The 16,914-nt window shown below is 37.0% G+C and overlaps 1 protein-coding gene across 1 annotated transcript in view; it reads right to left on the minus strand.

The window, feature by feature from the left end:
- KIF13B (kinesin family member 13B) overlaps positions 1–16,914 on the minus strand; it is a 202,983-nt gene that overhangs the window by 73,153 nt on the left and 112,916 nt on the right. Inside the window, exons 15-22 of the mRNA XM_023252641.2 lie at positions 16,407–16,493; positions 14,674–14,864; positions 13,952–14,162; positions 12,902–13,064; positions 9,683–9,829; positions 8,140–8,289; positions 7,729–7,857; positions 1,709–1,882 (exon numbers count right to left, since the gene is read on the minus strand). Coding sequence (XP_023108409.2) covers positions 1,709–1,882; positions 7,729–7,857; positions 8,140–8,289; positions 9,683–9,829; positions 12,902–13,064; positions 13,952–14,162; positions 14,674–14,864; positions 16,407–16,493 — 1,252 coding nt within the window. The remainder of the gene's footprint in view (positions 1–1,708; positions 1,883–7,728; positions 7,858–8,139; positions 8,290–9,682; positions 9,830–12,901; positions 13,065–13,951; positions 14,163–14,673; positions 14,865–16,406; positions 16,494–16,914) is intronic.

Below are 16,914 nucleotides of genomic sequence, written 5' to 3' on the forward strand. Positions count from 1 at the left end.
AGGTTCTTGACTTTAAATATAATTGTAACTCTGATTTAAAAAAAAAAAACTTTTCGCCTTGAAAATCTGTTGTGAAAGACCAGCACTGTATTCTATTTTGTTAGCAATACTTGGGAAGCTATTTTAAAAGTATAAATAGTTATATTAAGAATTCCAACAATGAGAGGTGCATGGCTGGCTCAGCTGGTAGAGTATGTGACTCTTGATCTTGGGGTTGTGAGTTCAAACCCCACACTGGGCATGGACCCTACTTAAAAAAAAAAAAAGATTTCCAACAATGATCTACAATGTCTTCATATAAAAGTTATTACATGCAATAAGGTAACAGTATTAGAATAACAATTTTTCTAGCTTTAGGACACAATTATCTCCAATAACAGGAGAGCAGGAATAAATAATGATTATCAGTGCAAAAAAAACAATCACCCAATTTTTAAAAATTCTCCCAACCTATCCATCTTTATAAGATATATATGACAGCATTTTGCAATAATTATTAAGTTCCAAAACAGTTTATTTTAAAAAGTCATAAAATCCACACTCTCTCTCTTGGTCTTTAACACACAAAGGTATTTCTATGTTTAAAATAGATGAAAAAGAGACCTCTCTCTTGAAAGAAATGAGATGGATCAACTGTGGTTCACTAGAAAAACAGAATCGACAGTCTGACCATCCTGGCTCTTCTAATCACTCGCCACAGGTAAACTGACTTCTCTGAACTGACTGCTGCTGCTAAAACAATAAAAGCACTATCATCAAATACAACAGTGGTAAAGATCAGATGAAGAATAATATAAACTGCTTAGCAGGGCATCAGGTGTTCAATGAAGTTCATCATTGTCTCTTTTCTATCTTCATTTTCTCAAAAACACTAGTTTCTTACAATTTTTAGATGACAATCTCTCCAGTACTCTAACTCAACACATGGATTCCTTTGAGAAGAGTATATATGGCCGACTCGTGAACAACGCAAGGGTTACCAAAACCCCGTGCAGTCAAAACTCCACACAGAACTTTGGACTCCCCCCCAAACTGAACTACTAATAACCTGCCATTGACCAGAAAGCCTACCACTAACGTAAAGGTTTTTAAAAATTTTTTAATGTTTATTTATTTTTGAGAGAGAGAGTGCGAGCTGGAGAGGGGCAGAGACAGAGAGAGATACAGAATCTGAAGCAGGCTCTAGCCTCTCAGCTGTCAGCACAGAGCCCAACGCGGGGCTTGAACTCACGAGCCATGAGATCATGACCTGAGCCAAAGTTGGACACTTAACTGAATAAGACACCCAGGCACCCCTAAACAGTTGATAAACACAGATTTTGTATGTTATGTATATCCTATACTGTATTCTTACAATAAAGTAAGCTATGGAAAAGAAATGTTATTAAGAAAACTGTAAGGAAGAAGCACCTGGGTGGCTCAGTCAGTTAAGCATCCTACTTTTAATTTCAGCTCAGGACATGATCTCATGGTCGTGAGATTAAGCCTTGAGTAGGGCTCCCTGCTGAGTATGGAGCCTGCTTAGGACTCTCTCCCTCTCCCTCTGCCCTTTCCCTGCTTGCAAGTGCTCTCTCTCTCAAAATATAAAAAAAATTTTTTTAAAAAGATATATATTGATACCAAATTATTCAACAAAATATTGCTCACTTTACAGTTTTGTTTTTACCTAAGTATTTAAATGCTGACGGAGTCTGGAAAACAAACTTACATTGCAGTGATCAAAGACAACCATGCATTGAGGCTCCTTGCTGACAGGAGAGGAGGAGGAGGTATCAACTTCAGGTGCAACAATTACTGGCTCCTGTTGGTCCCAGAAGTTGTATTTGCAGAACACAAAGTGGGACAGATGCTGTGGCAAGCCAGTGGCTTGAAGTATTTTAACCTGAAGGAAAAGGAAGGCTCTATTTGTTTTTAACTCAGAAAAGGTGCAACAAGTACTCTGAGTTAGAGATGGACCCCAGTCTTGACTCTGTCACCAACTACTGGTTTTTGTTGACCAAATCCCATTCACTCGGGGACTGTATTTCTGCATCTGTGAAAAGGTGACGACAACTATTATATTTAGTGAGAGGTTGACAAGAGAGTAACACCACCTTGACTTGGATGTTTTCAAGTATCTACAGAGCAATTCTAGCTTCTTATAACTACATCATCATCACCATCAATCTCATCATCATCATCATATTATTATTAATTATAATTAACTGAGAAAAAGAAGGTTCTCAACATCAACACCATTCAATGATATGAATTTGGCTAACTATGGATGTGTCATAAGAACATAAGAGTGTTAAGAATGATTTATGAAGAAAGAAATCAGCACCCATGACAATAAGGAATATTCACTAAAGGGCGAAAAACATTTATTTGATATTTTAAAGAATAAGAAAGAATAAGGTTCTTGAGTAGAATATTATATGCTACTAGAGGATTTTCTGGAAAATTTAAAACGCCTTGGGAATGTATACTTTGAAGATCTGAAGGGATAAATGGAGATTAAAGATGGTGAATGCTGACCATCTCTGTACCAACTCTTACTGAATGCCTCCTCCACACAGATTCAGGGAACAGATGAATCAAAGGAAATGCACCCTGGACTGTAGGAGTGCAGGGCTTTGTGATAACAACATGCAATTAGAAATATATGTCTAATCAGGAGTGCCTGAGTGGCTTGGCCAGTTAAATGTCCAACTCTTGATCTCAGCTCAGGTCTTGGTCTCAGGGTCATGAGTTCAATCCCTGTGTTGGGCTCTGCACTGTGTATAAAGCCTACTATAAAAGAAAGAAAAGACAAGAGAAGAAAAAAGAGAAAAGAAAAAAGAAAAGAAAAGAAAAGAGAAAGAAATGTATGTCTAATTAGACCCAAATGTGCCAAGAATAAATGCCCATAATGGATTTTAAAGCAGTCAAATATTCTAAATATTTCTTTTGGCAGGCAGTGTCAAGTTGATTTTTAAGTTGGAATTTTTGTGATAAGTTGTGACATTCTAAAACTCCTCCAGCTATGACAGAAATTAAATTCTAAAATTAATTGAGCAAAACTAAATTCTGATTTTATAATTGATTAGGGGCTGACTTTCATGACTGAGCATTGATTATTTATTATGTTTTTCACTTAGTCACTTCCTGCATGTTGTATGATGTACTGTGTCTCCAGTAAATAAATTTAATAAAAATAAACTTGAATATGTGGCTGAAGTTGGTATAGTTCAGCAACCACAAATGCAATCATCTTAACATTTCAGGAAGCAATAATAAGACAGAATATCATGCAAAGTAGAGGACTATTTTCTCCTATACCAGGTACATAAGGGGTAAGCAATGGTGGAGAACTCCATTATTATTCATTATTCCCTACAATGGCAACAAGATTTTGAGACATTCAGATAGCAATTCCCCTGATAGGCTACAAAAAAGACAGATTGACTAATGCATTTTATTCGTCTAAACCCAATAGAGCAATCAGTGTTTGGCAATTAATTTTTTGTTAAATTTAAAAAACCATTGCTTTTTCACTAAGTGTTTAAAATTTTTTTATTATATTCTTTAAGGTGAGACAATATAGTGTTTGAGGAGATTACAAGATTTCTGTAGAACATAAATCTAAATAAAAATCTCTGTCACATGTTAGCTTCTGCTTTTGAACAGATTAAATTCTTGGTTTTCTCAGGCTGAGACTTCTCCTATGTGAAACAGGACAGCTACCTAATGATACTGGCCTGAGTACTGACCATACTAATGGAATGAAATGAAAACACATCAAAGCATTGAGTGGACAGATGTTTGATACTATTCTTTGTGATTAAATTCCATCGGAAAGCCAATTTTTTTCCCTTAGAAATCAATCTCAATTTTAAGGTTGAAATAAATTAAAAAGATTTCATATGCTGAACTATATCCTACAGGCAACTTATCAGGAATAAGACTACCAGGAACGAAGAATACCAGGAATGAGGAATATCCTGCATCCAGAACATAGTTTTTGGGTCTTTCTGCTTTTTAAGTTTCTACATACAGAAATCAAAATCACCACAAGGTGTCAGAATACCACAGATTTCGACTTGCCACTGTTCATTATAAAGCCCAGGAATGTCAGAAGACATGTTGTTTGGGGTTTTAAAATACACTAATTTAATTTAATGTAATTGAAAACATCAATATGTGAATATGTGCACACTTATCTTTCATCATAGAAAAATAAATCTAGACTGCTGTTATAAGCTGGTGATACCTATTATTGTTAAGTGTCCCAGAATGATTTGTTTTTCCCACCAATATTTTATTGTCATATAGTCTGTCTTCCTCATTTTACACAAAAGACTATTATATGCTTAGAATATGGTCTCTAAAAAACACTTTCCACTGAAAGGAACTAGGTTCCTTGGAGACATAGCTGATTCTAGTTCTGGAAGAGGAAATGTCCAGAATGAAACTAGAATATTCATCATACCAGGAAGCAAGAAAGCTTGTAGCATAGTCTATGAGGGTTATGTTTGTGTCAAAAGGACTCAAGAGACAACTGAAGAGGAGCCCACAGGCCAAAGATGGGATAATTTGAGCTTCAATATAGGTAATAAATACAATGGATCAAAACACATCAAATATTTTTAAATCAAAGAGTTCACAATGACATTTGGCCAAAAAAAAAAAAAAAAAAAAAAAAAAACCAAAAAAAAAAAAAAACAACAAACACCTCACTGGCCACTTTTGTATGTTTGTAGGAAAACCAATTAATTATTTTGAAAATTAGTTTAAATTTTTTTTTCAATGTTTATTTATTTCTGAGACAGAGAGAGACAGAGCATGAGTGGGGGAGGGGCAGAGAGAGAGAGAGAGGGAGACACAGAATTGGAAGCTGGCTCCAGGCTCTGAGCCGTCAGCACAGAGCCCGACACGGGGCTTGAACTCACAAACCATGAGATCAGGACCTGTGCCAAAGTCGGTCGCTCAACCGAATGAGCCACCCAGGCGCCCTGAAAATTAGTTTTTTAAAAAAAGGAGAAAAGAATGCAACATTTACCCTGCCTTTCCTATACAAATTGTATCCCTGAAGAACAAAATAGCTGATATAATAGGAAGATTCTCTCTAGAATCTAGAGAAGAGTTCTATTTTTTTTAATATAATTTATTGTCAAATTAGCTAACATACAGTGTGTACAGTGTGCTCTTGGTTTTGGGGGTAGATTCCCGTCTTCACTTATATACAACACCCAGTGCTCATCTCATCAAGTGCTCTCCTCTATGCCCATCACACATTTTCCCCTCTCCCCCAATGCCCCCATCAACCCTCAGTTTGTTCCCTGTATTTAAGCATCTCTTATGGTTTGCTTCCCTCCCAAGAATCTAGAGAAGAATTCTAGCTAACAAATGGTGATAGAATTATAGTATCATTCTTTTCTAACTCCTAATGAAATATCTAGGTAATAATCATCAGTAATTGCTAACATCTCCAGAAGAAAACCAGACATAATATGACTGCGGATGGAAGAACACACCAACACCTATAAAAAGCCCTTGCTACTCCCCTTCCCCATATTATCACCTTCATATCTAACTACCAGTTTAACACATTCAATAATACCAATCAGCAAAATCTAGATTATGAGATAATACAAGACCAGTAAGTCAGTTTCTACAATAAAGAAACTATAGGGTAAGAGAGAGAGAGATAACAAGAGAGGAAGCAAGCCAGCACAAGGCCAGTGACACTTTAGATTCAGATCTAAATCTAAAGATTAAGATTTAAGTGACACATCACACAAGCCAATCAAGGAAACTGGGTAAATCATGAGATTAAGAAAGTATTAATTTTAGATTATGGTATAATAGTTATTTTTTTAAGTACTCTTCTTTTGGAGATATATACTAAACTATTACAGATGAAATATGATGTCTGGAATAGCTTCAAAATAATCCAGGGGAAACAGACAGCACAGAGCAGCTTGGGTGTATGAGTCAGACATGATTGACCATGAGTTGATAATGTGGAGGGAGGATAAATAGGGATTAATAACATTTTTCTCACTACTTTTTTATATGTTTGATATATTCCATTAAAAAAAATCTGAAAATATTTTAAATTCTTTTTTTTTTTAAAGCTTATGTTACCCACTATATACTACTTTTTTTTCAGTTCTGACTTTCTCAAATGAAACTGTATCTGTGTATGGTAACTTACTAATGGTAAACTTTTACATAGTTGCATTTACTAGTCCATCACTTTTAAAAGGAGCCATTATGGAGTCATCAAGTCTATGTCTCCACCTTTGATAATCATACAACCTCAGAGAAAATGTCCTAGAATCAAGAATAATACAGTAAGGATTAACCTTTTAGTGAATTAAGAATTTTCCCCCACATTCTGAAGCACCTGACTTAAGCATCCGAGGCCTTCTTAATACATACAAAGACCCATATAAAGGAGCACATCTTTAACAGCTGTAGTAGCTTCCCCATAGCTTGCAGCAAATGCCTCACTTACTCTTTTCAGTATTAACTCCAATTTTAGTATTTAGTATTTCAGTGTTTAGTATTCCAATTTAGTATTTCAGTATTAACTCCAATATTTACTGAGACACGGAACTGGACTAAGGATGGATTATGAAATACACGTTAAGTTTAGGCTTCCTTCATTTCACCTTTTAATGGCCTTCTTCTCACTCATACACTGGTCCTATGATCCTCGTGGATTTCTCTTCCTCAAAAACCCTTTTAACTGGGTCCTACAGAGATTCTCAACCAATGGCACACTGGATCAACACACTGTTTGGAAATGTGTAAGAGTTTTTTCATTGTCCTAATGAGTGACAGAGGTGGCAATAACTACACCAATTGGGTAGGAGTTCACGAATGTAATGACCTACTTAAGATCTACCTAGCTGTTACCCATGAAAATACGACAGTACCCTATGGAGAAAGAGGTTTATATCACATGCTCCGCCCCCCCCCCCCTTCAAGTTCACTCTGAGTCTCACTTCCAGAAATTTTCTTCAGACTTTACTCTCTGAATTAATTACCTCTCCTCTATGTCCCAGAGCAACTCTTTCAACCTCTCTCAGAGCACTTGGGTCACACGATATTGGATTCTTGTGTGTCCCCCTCCACATAAACAGAAACTACACAGGTTGCTCCTTGACAGCAGAAATCCTGTCTTATTCATCTTTATGTTCTCAGCACAATGTCTAACAGATATCACTCAAAAATACTCTTGAATTGTATGCATGGAAAGACCAGAAAGAGCAGGGTTTGGGATGAGCACATGCTGGAATAGCATACACAAAGGCACATGGGTAAGGGGAACAAAAAACACATGGAAAAACACGTGAAGAGTGACCTCTATATAATAGAAGCTTAGGAGCAGAAACAAGACTGGAGTAAATCTCTAGCATCAGCAGAAGTCAAGAGGTCCAGTAAGAGGAAGAAATTCATGTGAAAAAAACTTTGTTTCTCTACAGAGAAGTTCACATAAACATAAATCCATATAACTTTGGAGCAGAATGTCCCGGAAAAAGAGGTGACTTATCTGAAACTTCAAAGAGGAAGGTAGTAGAAGTACCTAACTGGTAAATCAGTATATATGATGAAATATGGTCTCCAGAATACCAATACTAAAGATTTCTTTAGAGACAGGTATTTCAAAATTCAAAAGAGAACACAGTATTTATTGTCTACCCACAATCCTCAAAATCCACCACACTTCCATTACTTCTAAATGAAACTGGGACTTACCATGCACACAAGTCTATTCTCCTGGGTTTCCTTATCACAGGAGAGATCTGTGGTGTCATCACCTCCAGCAATCCTTTCCCCAATGTCACCACTGATTCGCATCACCTCTACATGCAGCCGACCTGCCACCTATAACAAGAGAAGAAAAATGGGATTTTGTTATTTCTCCCATTTTAGAGTCAGGTGGTTGGGTTAATGGTAAATGAGAATTTAGAAGTGTAGGTTCTAACAGTTACTTTTCCTCAAAGTACTTGGAATAATCACCACCAAGCAGATGGAAACACAGGTAATAATAATACACATAAATAACACTTATTATTGATGAAAAAGAGTCACAACAATGTACTACCACCACTGTAATGTTTCCTAAACTTTTTTCTGCAGGGTATAAGGCATAAAGAGAAAACTAACCTCTCCTTTCTGGTTGACAATTGGAACAGCATACTGTAACTTCACATCATAGAAGAGGGACTCGAGGAAGACATTCGCCACCCCAATGAGACTGTGATTTTCCTGTTCGTCATAGAATGGATCAGCACGCTTGAAGTAGGACCGTATGACCTTTAAAGAGATTTGGAACATCGCAACTTCAGAAATCACTTAAAACAAATTAATTCAGGGAGGCTGGGTGGCTCAGTCAGTTGAGTGTCCGACTTTGGATCAGGTCATGATCTCATAGCTCGTGATTTTGAGCCCTGCGTCGGGCTCTGTGCTGACAGCTGGGAGCCTGGAGCCTGCTTCAGATTCTGTGCCTCCCTCTCTCTCTGTTCCTCCTCCGCTCATGCTCGCTCTCTCTCTCTCTCTCTCAAAACTAAACAAACATTCAAAAAAAATTTAAAACAAATAATTCAACCTACTACCACCTTTTCATGGCCAGTAAGAAACTGATCAAACTCAGCTTAAGTACAACACTGGGTCACACCCACTCCCTCTTCCTCATCCCCATCAGAATGGGGATCAGCATCCTTCACCCATGACAGAGCCATCTCAGTATATCATTACTTTATTTCTCCTCCTTTATGTGGAAATCTTGCCATGAAAATAGAGAACACATGTTAGCTAGAAAAAGAAGTCGAGTGTACAAAAGTGCTCTTGAGTTGTCATTCATTTCTATTCCACTTGTTCCTGCCAAACCATAAGATAATGGTGCTGCTTAACGAGAGCTGACCCCATATGCAAGAGTGGTTTGCTTTTTTGTAATTTGTTAATGTTGTTTTATTTCTAGGCTGACATACAAGAGAAATACAGAAGAAAAGAAAAAAAAATTTAAGAAAAAATGTCATCTAACTATAAAGTCATTTTTTATGACAATCTGGAAAAATAAACATTTATTTTTAAAAACAAGATGCTAAGGAAGTAAACAACTCTGAGGAAACAAGACCAACAGTGTTGAAAGTTGTATAAATATACATAACATGTATTTCTGTTTTAAATATGCACAAGTACATGGCCGACCTAAATGGGAAAACCTGCAACTTGAGGAGAAAGTTCCAGAGTACAGCTCTACATCACCCACTTTAGGATCAAAACACCTTCAAAATCTGCTCTTAATGGTATAAATATTAAGGTACCACTGATGTTGTACTCAAAAAAGTGATACTACAGGATACTATTTGCAAGGTTAAATGTGTGGAGAAGTGAGAAGAGAGATAATAAGGCCTGGTCTCTGTCCTAAGTAAATTCACAGTCCTGCACAGGACCAGACACACATGACAACTACAGATGTCAGAATGGAATGTAGAAGATTCTACAAGTAATCCAGAGAACATACAATGAGGAGAGGAAAGAAGATTCTTGATTAGCAAAACAATTTAGAAGGTTAAAATAAGTATTATTCTAGAAACAGGATTACTATTTTAGAAAAATGAACAATTTTTCCCTAAAATGGTTAGGCTCCTTCCTGCTTGATTCTTTCTATGACTACTGGTTAAGTCCTTTTTCTCAGATAACTTACTGGAGTATCTTCTTCACACTCCTTCCACTCCTGATAAAGGTCTCTCATATCCAGCAATCTGTTGTCCAGTTTCTCTAAAGACCAAATCTGTTTTCCTTTTCCTTTTCTTCTCACCTGGATTGCAGGCTCACTAAGAAGAGAGCCTCGCTGTAAAACAGTAAGAGTGACCATGTGAAACACAAAGATATCCATCACGGAAGTCAACCCTGACCATTCTCTACCCACCAGTCAAATGTCATCAACCCAAACTAAAGCTGCTATCATCCTCTATTCAGTTCACTGCAAAACTTCCCAGAAACCTTACAAGCTTAATATGATGCCATTATATTCAATGGCGATCAAAATTTAAATTTAAGTATATAAATTAGATGTAATTTACAAAGTAAATTTACATAGTATATTATTCATATAGTAAATGGGATATAAATTTAAATCTAAAACCTAACAGAATAAATCATGTTTAATGGGATATTAAAAATGTTTTATTCAGACCATCATATGATCAGAGTCCCAGTGGGTAGAAAAAGAGTCATAAGCATTGAATGCAAAGGGAAAGTTTGCTGGGATGGAGAGCCAAGAAATGATCTTTTACTTTCAAGTTTGAAGTTAAATATCTTTTTGAATGGGTAGTATGTTAATGTGGTACAAAACACAAAATGTTTAAAAGAGCAAACCATGAAAAGAATCCCATTTACCCATTTGGAGGCAACAAATGACACCAACGTAAAAATACACATAGCTTGAATTTAAAATTTAAAATTTAAAAGAACAGTATAGAACTAGATAGAGATGCTGGTCACACAACACAGTGAATGCACTAGAGGCCACTGAACTATTTGCTTTAAAATGGTTAATTTTATGTTATATGAATCTCACCAGAAAAAAACCTAGAATTTAATGAAGTTTTTCCAGCTTAAAAAGGCAATGTGTTTTTAATATAGAAAAAGTTTTTAAAACCACAAAGTAGAAAATAAAAATACCCCTGTGAATCTCCCCCAGAGAGACATATCTATCAGTTACTCATCAATTTAGAGTCACCAGATAATTTACCAACTGTTTGGATATGTCTACTCGGAACTTTAGGGGACTGTGAATACACCCATGTTACTTTAACATCCCACGTATAATCATTTTCAAAGAAACAGAATTTACATGATGAAACAAAGATTTTAGAATTCTGAAGCTAAAAAATTACCATTCTCTCATACTATAAAGACTCCCCTACCTAATACTCAGCCAACCAGGGAATCAATACAAAAAGCTCATCAGTGATCTGCAGAGAGTGGTACTACAGGCAGAGAATGCTAGAACCAGGAGGAAATGGCAACCAGCAATATGCTGAAGCATCAAGACTTGGCCCTCCTGCAATTACAATAATCATTGGAAAAAAGAAAAAAAAAAAAAAAGAAATTTCTGCCTCTCACCAAAATCACCAGAAAGAGGCGAGTACAAGGTCAGGAGTAAGACCAGAACAAATAACGGTGCGCACAGCATGGACACGACATTAAGTGAAATGAAGAGTTTTCAAGTACCAAAACCAAAAGATTTGTTGGATAAAAGAGTTAAGGCCCAGCCTGAGTTAAGGAGACTCTCTACTTAAGAAATACTTTCTTGTCAAGCTCGTCTCTCCAGGTGAAATCTGAAAATACTAATCTAGTAAATCTATGATAGCAGTGTAGATTAGTAGCCGTCTGTTAACGATGGCTGCTTCAACACCAGCAATATGCATCATCTCTACCGGCCATCACATACCCCATGAACATACTCCCAGGTGTCTGGGAGAGAGGGATGCCCAAAATGACCTGCGTCACTTCTAGGTGTTGACCTGGCTGCCTGGAGACAGGGTTGATCTTTCCAATAAGGTCTGAGCCAGGATACACAGAAAAAGCTACAGAGAGTCATGCTTAATGGGGGAAAAATGTTTATGTTTCTGTTTTTCCAACTCAAACACTACAGAATGGAAAAAGACCTTGCTCTGCTCAGTCTTCTAGAAGAATATAAGCCCTATACCTTCTGCCCAAGATTAGCTTTCCTCTACTGCTTTTTGTCTGAGTCCCACTGCACCCATGGTTTGCCCTACAGATGCCAACAAGAAAAATAAAGTTCTAAGTTCACAGAATATATACCAAAAGACAAGTCTCAGGGCACCTGGGTGGCTCAGTCGGTTAAGTGTCCAACTCTTGATTTCAGCTCAGGTCATGATCTCACGGTTTGTGAGTTAGAGCCCCATGTCGGGCTCTGTGCTGACAGCATGCAACTTGTTTGGGATTCTCTCTCTCCCTCTCTCTCTCTCTCTGCCCCTCCCCTGTATGTGCGTGTGCATGCTCTCTCTCAAATAAATAAAATTTTTTAAAAAATGCAAGTCTCCATAAAGCAATGAATGTATCACATCCACAATACCTATATTACTAAAAACATTAAGTATCACATTTGCCAAATATCTATTCTGTGGAATCATTGACCTTGATGTTGTGATGCCACAAGAAAAAGATAGATGTGGTCCTTGCTATCAAATTAGAACACCCAAGAAGGATTTATTAAACCTCTGCTGTGTCAAATACTGTAGGGGAAACAAAGCACACAGACGCTCAAAATACTTTTCTGAATATAACATTCTATCATAAAAATTACATATGAACATGACTGAGAGCTAGAAAAGAACCTAAATAACAAAGAAAACACCTGAATGGCAAGGATAGAAAACTCTGATGGGAACTTCCCTCTATATTTTATTAAGCTTATTAGATTATACCACAAAAATTTGTGACCATGAATACACACGAGACAACTAATAAACAGTTTTGCAGAGCAATCTGTTAGCAAGTGGAAATAACATGGTTTATGTAAAATAAACAGGTATGTTAAGGGAGGAGGGTTGTACAGTGGTAACAAAATGAAGGGAAACACCACTTTCAGAAGATTCATCAGGAAAGGCTTTTCAGAAATCATTTAAACAAACTGGAAGGGAGTTGAGGGAAATAAATTGGTAGAGTGTGGTGGGTGGAGGTGGAGAGGATATTCTTGTGGACAAAGGACAGATATGCACAGAGGCAGAGAATTAAAAGCAAATAAACTCTACTGGAGAGCAAGTACAAAAGGATACAGACTGCAGAAAGTACAGGTGGGGAGAAGGGCAAATCCACTGGTGTTTAATAACACTGGTGAAATAGACAATGTTCCCAATGACATCTTTGCCTCTTCCATGAATGGCAGCCTCACCTTCCTGTTGGCATCCAGGCTGGAGGCTGGAATCTGCAGGGTTACTTTATACTCTGTTCTTTTATCCAGTTCCTCTGCAATGTAACTAGCTTCTCTCACCAACAGATTGGCTTTAACAATTTGTTCCCTCAGCCTCATCAGGCTGTTATTCAGTGTTGCTTCTCTTTAAAAAAAAAAGGGGGGGAGGAATAACCATCAAGCAGCACATCAGAATATTATGTACTACATAATACACAAATGCCAATCTGCGAACCAAGCTTTACAACTGCCTTTTGCACACAGGGAATACATTACTGACACCGACCCATGCATGCGTTTGTATCCGGGCTACGTTATACGTACAGGCACACGCTCGTGTAACAAGCTGGCCGTTGATTAGGACAGTGCTCACTTGACTGTGTATACAAGTCACCTGGGGGTCTTAATAAACTGAAGATTTTGACTCATGAGTGCTGGGGTGGGACCTGATATGCTACACTTCTATCAGTCACCACCTGAGAGAGATGCTGCCTGTCTGCAGACCAAACTTGGAATGGCAAGAGGTTAGTTAAGTACAATCTGTAACCATGGATGAGACATTTTAGTGCAATGCTAATTAGCCCATATAGAGATCAAACTTGCAATCTGTATCTCATTAGCACCATGCTTTACCTACCTGAACTAATCAGTCCAGATAACCACCTTTCTTTTTTTTTCTTTTTTTTTAAAAAGCATCTACCCAAGCTTCAGAACCTAAAGTATAATACAATGATAAAGTATAACTTCTAAGTACAAGTATTTGTTTATTCAATCCAAAAGCCATACAAACTAAAATGTGGCAGTACCTAACAAGGGCAACTTTAAACAAATCAATATAAATTGGTAATTCCTGTTTTTTTCAAAAATGAAAAAAATAAGATAATGCCAAATGATTCTTAAGCTGTAACACTCTCTTTTTAATCTAACTTTTTTTCAAGTAATTTCTAGATCTCTTCACCCTGCATCTGACCTGGGCAGGTTACAGTAACAAGCACTGGCTGTGCATGTGTAATAAAGGCCCTATGCACCTACCTCTCTTCAGCCCACTGTCTCAGTCGCTGTTGAGCACTGGGTGAGTGGAAAGAAAACCTGTCCCCGCTACGGCAGTTTTGCTTCTCAGGAGACAGCCTTCTTCGTAGCTGCTCCAATTCATGTTCATACATAAGCCTCTGGCGCTCTAATGCAGATCGTTTCTCTTCTTCATGCTGTTGTTCTAGGCTGTTCAATATGGACTGCATTGGATCTAAACAAGGGTTTTTTAAAAAGGTAAATAATGAACGAAAGGTGACTGTACAACACAATATATTTCAAATGCTGTTCTATATATGGCTATGCTGTTTGTCACCCTAATTAGTAAAAGAAGACTCTTGAAGACAGTTTGGAATAAACTCAGTTTTCCTTACTCACAATTACTCATCATATCATCTATTCTTGTTAGATATATGCCGAACTGTTTTCCATCCAGAAAAAGCAGGTCTTATTGTGTGTTCTACACATAACCTAAGAGTGGCAGTCAAGTGTCAAATCTGAGAAATTCTACCACTAAGAATAAAGTTGGCAGTGATTTGTAATCAAGGCTGAAAGAATGAAAAGTTTATATAAATAAATTAAAACCAAAGACACAAAAGAATAGAGTGCAGGGAATAACATAAAGATTTCCTTTTTTGGTTAATATTTAAAAGGTCTCAGTCACAAACATGTTTAACTCTCCACCAACTTTAAAAGATTCTAAAATGCACAACAGATCTGCTCACCATTATTACCCAGAGCCTTCATGGTAACCTCCATCTGTGCATACTCATAATTGAAGTTAATTTCACTGGACACCTCACTGGAGGAGTCTCCGTCTACATCCAGTTGCTCAGAACTGGTATCATTCTTCATGGAGCTGTCTTGTTCCTCATCCTCTCTATCTGCTTTCTTCTTCTTTTTAGGCAAATTCAGTCTTGGGAGAAAAAAAAGAGTATTATTTTTAAAATAAAGATAGGCACGTATTCATTCCATTCATTAAATACTGGTATTTGTTAGATGCCAAGGGGGCACTATGTAAGTGTAAGGCAATTACTATACCCAGGAAGTTTATCCTCTACTAGTAGAAATACATACACATACGTGTGAATAGTTACAACAGACAGCATGACTTGGCCACATGACTGTAACAAGCGAGTGCTGAAGAAAAGCTGAGGAACACTGTGATAACAACAAAAAGGATGACAGAGTAGGAAGTCATCTGAGGCAAGCCTTAAACAATAAGGAGAAAGCAGGGCATTAGGGCAGTGGGAACAGCATGAGAAGAGATGTAGGAATGGAAACTCTCATAGTCTGGAGAAATTATGAATAAAACAACACAGGGGCACACAAAATGTTTATAGCAGGAATTGTGGGAGATAATGCTGGAAAGATCAATTTATCCCAAACTATGGAGGTTTTGAAAACCAAGCCAAGCAATTTCCACTTGATTTAGTTTGAGAAGGAAAAAAATGAAAAATATTTTCCACATACTTTGTACCCCTCTACCCTTTCCTCAGTAATCAAAATATCGACTGGCCTACAAGCAAAGGATCTCCATTAGCTATAAGAAAAGTCAGCTGATATCCCAAGCAGGGTGACCAGTGACAGGAAGAGGAACACAGCAGGATTCTAATTCTGTACAATCTCTAGTCCACCCTTCCTTAGCAATACAACACCAGTTTTCTATGGGAAATAATGTGTGCAGTCCCGGGACACACACTTTCTCAGCCTCTCTTACAGGTGACAGGCAAATTCTAGCAAATGACACAAAAGTAGACGGTTGCTGGGGACTCTGGAAGATTTCTGTGCTTTTTCTGATCAAGAAGACAGGGCTAGTATCACCACCCATCTCTCTCAGTTTCTTCATATGTGCCCAGATGCTGCTTTGATGCCTGGAGTGCTGTAGCCATCTTTAGACCACAGACCACAGGGAAATGCCAAGACAGTGAAACAGTGACAAGACTTCTACCATGACAGTTTTGAAAGGCTTAGCCAATGCTACCAACCATCCACCTTTGGATTTCTTATTCTGTCAGTGAACAAACTGTTTAAGTCATTTTAATAGTTCAGTTTGCTATTACTTGCAGCAGAAAACATTCCTAAATGAAATACAAATTTTATTTCATGAAGAAGGAAACTAAAAGTACTACTCTTCCAATAAAAAATAAACAGATAAAAAAATAAGCATGTCAGAAAAAAAAATTAATGAATTCTTATACCAGATGGCAAAACAATCATCTTCCACTGGGAAATGAAAAGGGAAAAATAAGTAAGTAAACTCCTTATTGTCCCTGAGTATAGGGTTCATATGCCTCTAGGCTCAAACTATACAGTGAACAAACCATATACAGTCAATAAATATATATGTACACAAAATAATGTCTAATTTTAATGGAGCTAAGTTTACCTAATATATATTCTTCTATTTCAGAGTACAATCTTCAACAATCTCTAAGAGCCATGAATAATGTCATACCTGAAGAAGTGGTTGTTTCCCCATAATATCCTGTCCCCATGGTGTAGCTGTATAGGACTAGATACAGAAGAGCCATTTACAAATGTTCTGTGGGGAGAAGAGGTCAAACATGCAAACAATGATTATCAACGTTTTCTCCTTTACTATACCATAGAGATGTAGTTACCAGGAAAAATAAAATAATCAATTCCCCAAATTGATTCCCAGTAAATTTCATTATTTGTATTTACTTCTTTGCTGATTTACCTAAAAAGCTTATGGTACTAAGTATAATATATTATTATCCTCTACTTTTCAAAGTTTCAAATTTGTTATATAGTATATTAGGGAGTATGGAACTATTATAGCCAATAATAAAAAGCTGGTAGCATATACATTACAACTCAAATTGAATATGACCAATCTACATGGATAAGAGCCAATCAACCAACTAGAATCTAGAAATATCTACAGATACCAGTAATAATAAATGAGACCTATGCTAAAATCTTCTGTAACTTCCTAGAGC

Source organism: Felis catus, chromosome B1 (assembly GCF_018350175.1).
Source record: "Felis catus isolate Fca126 chromosome B1, F.catus_Fca126_mat1.0, whole genome shotgun sequence".
NCBI lineage: Eukaryota > Metazoa > Chordata > Mammalia > Carnivora > Felidae > Felis > Felis catus.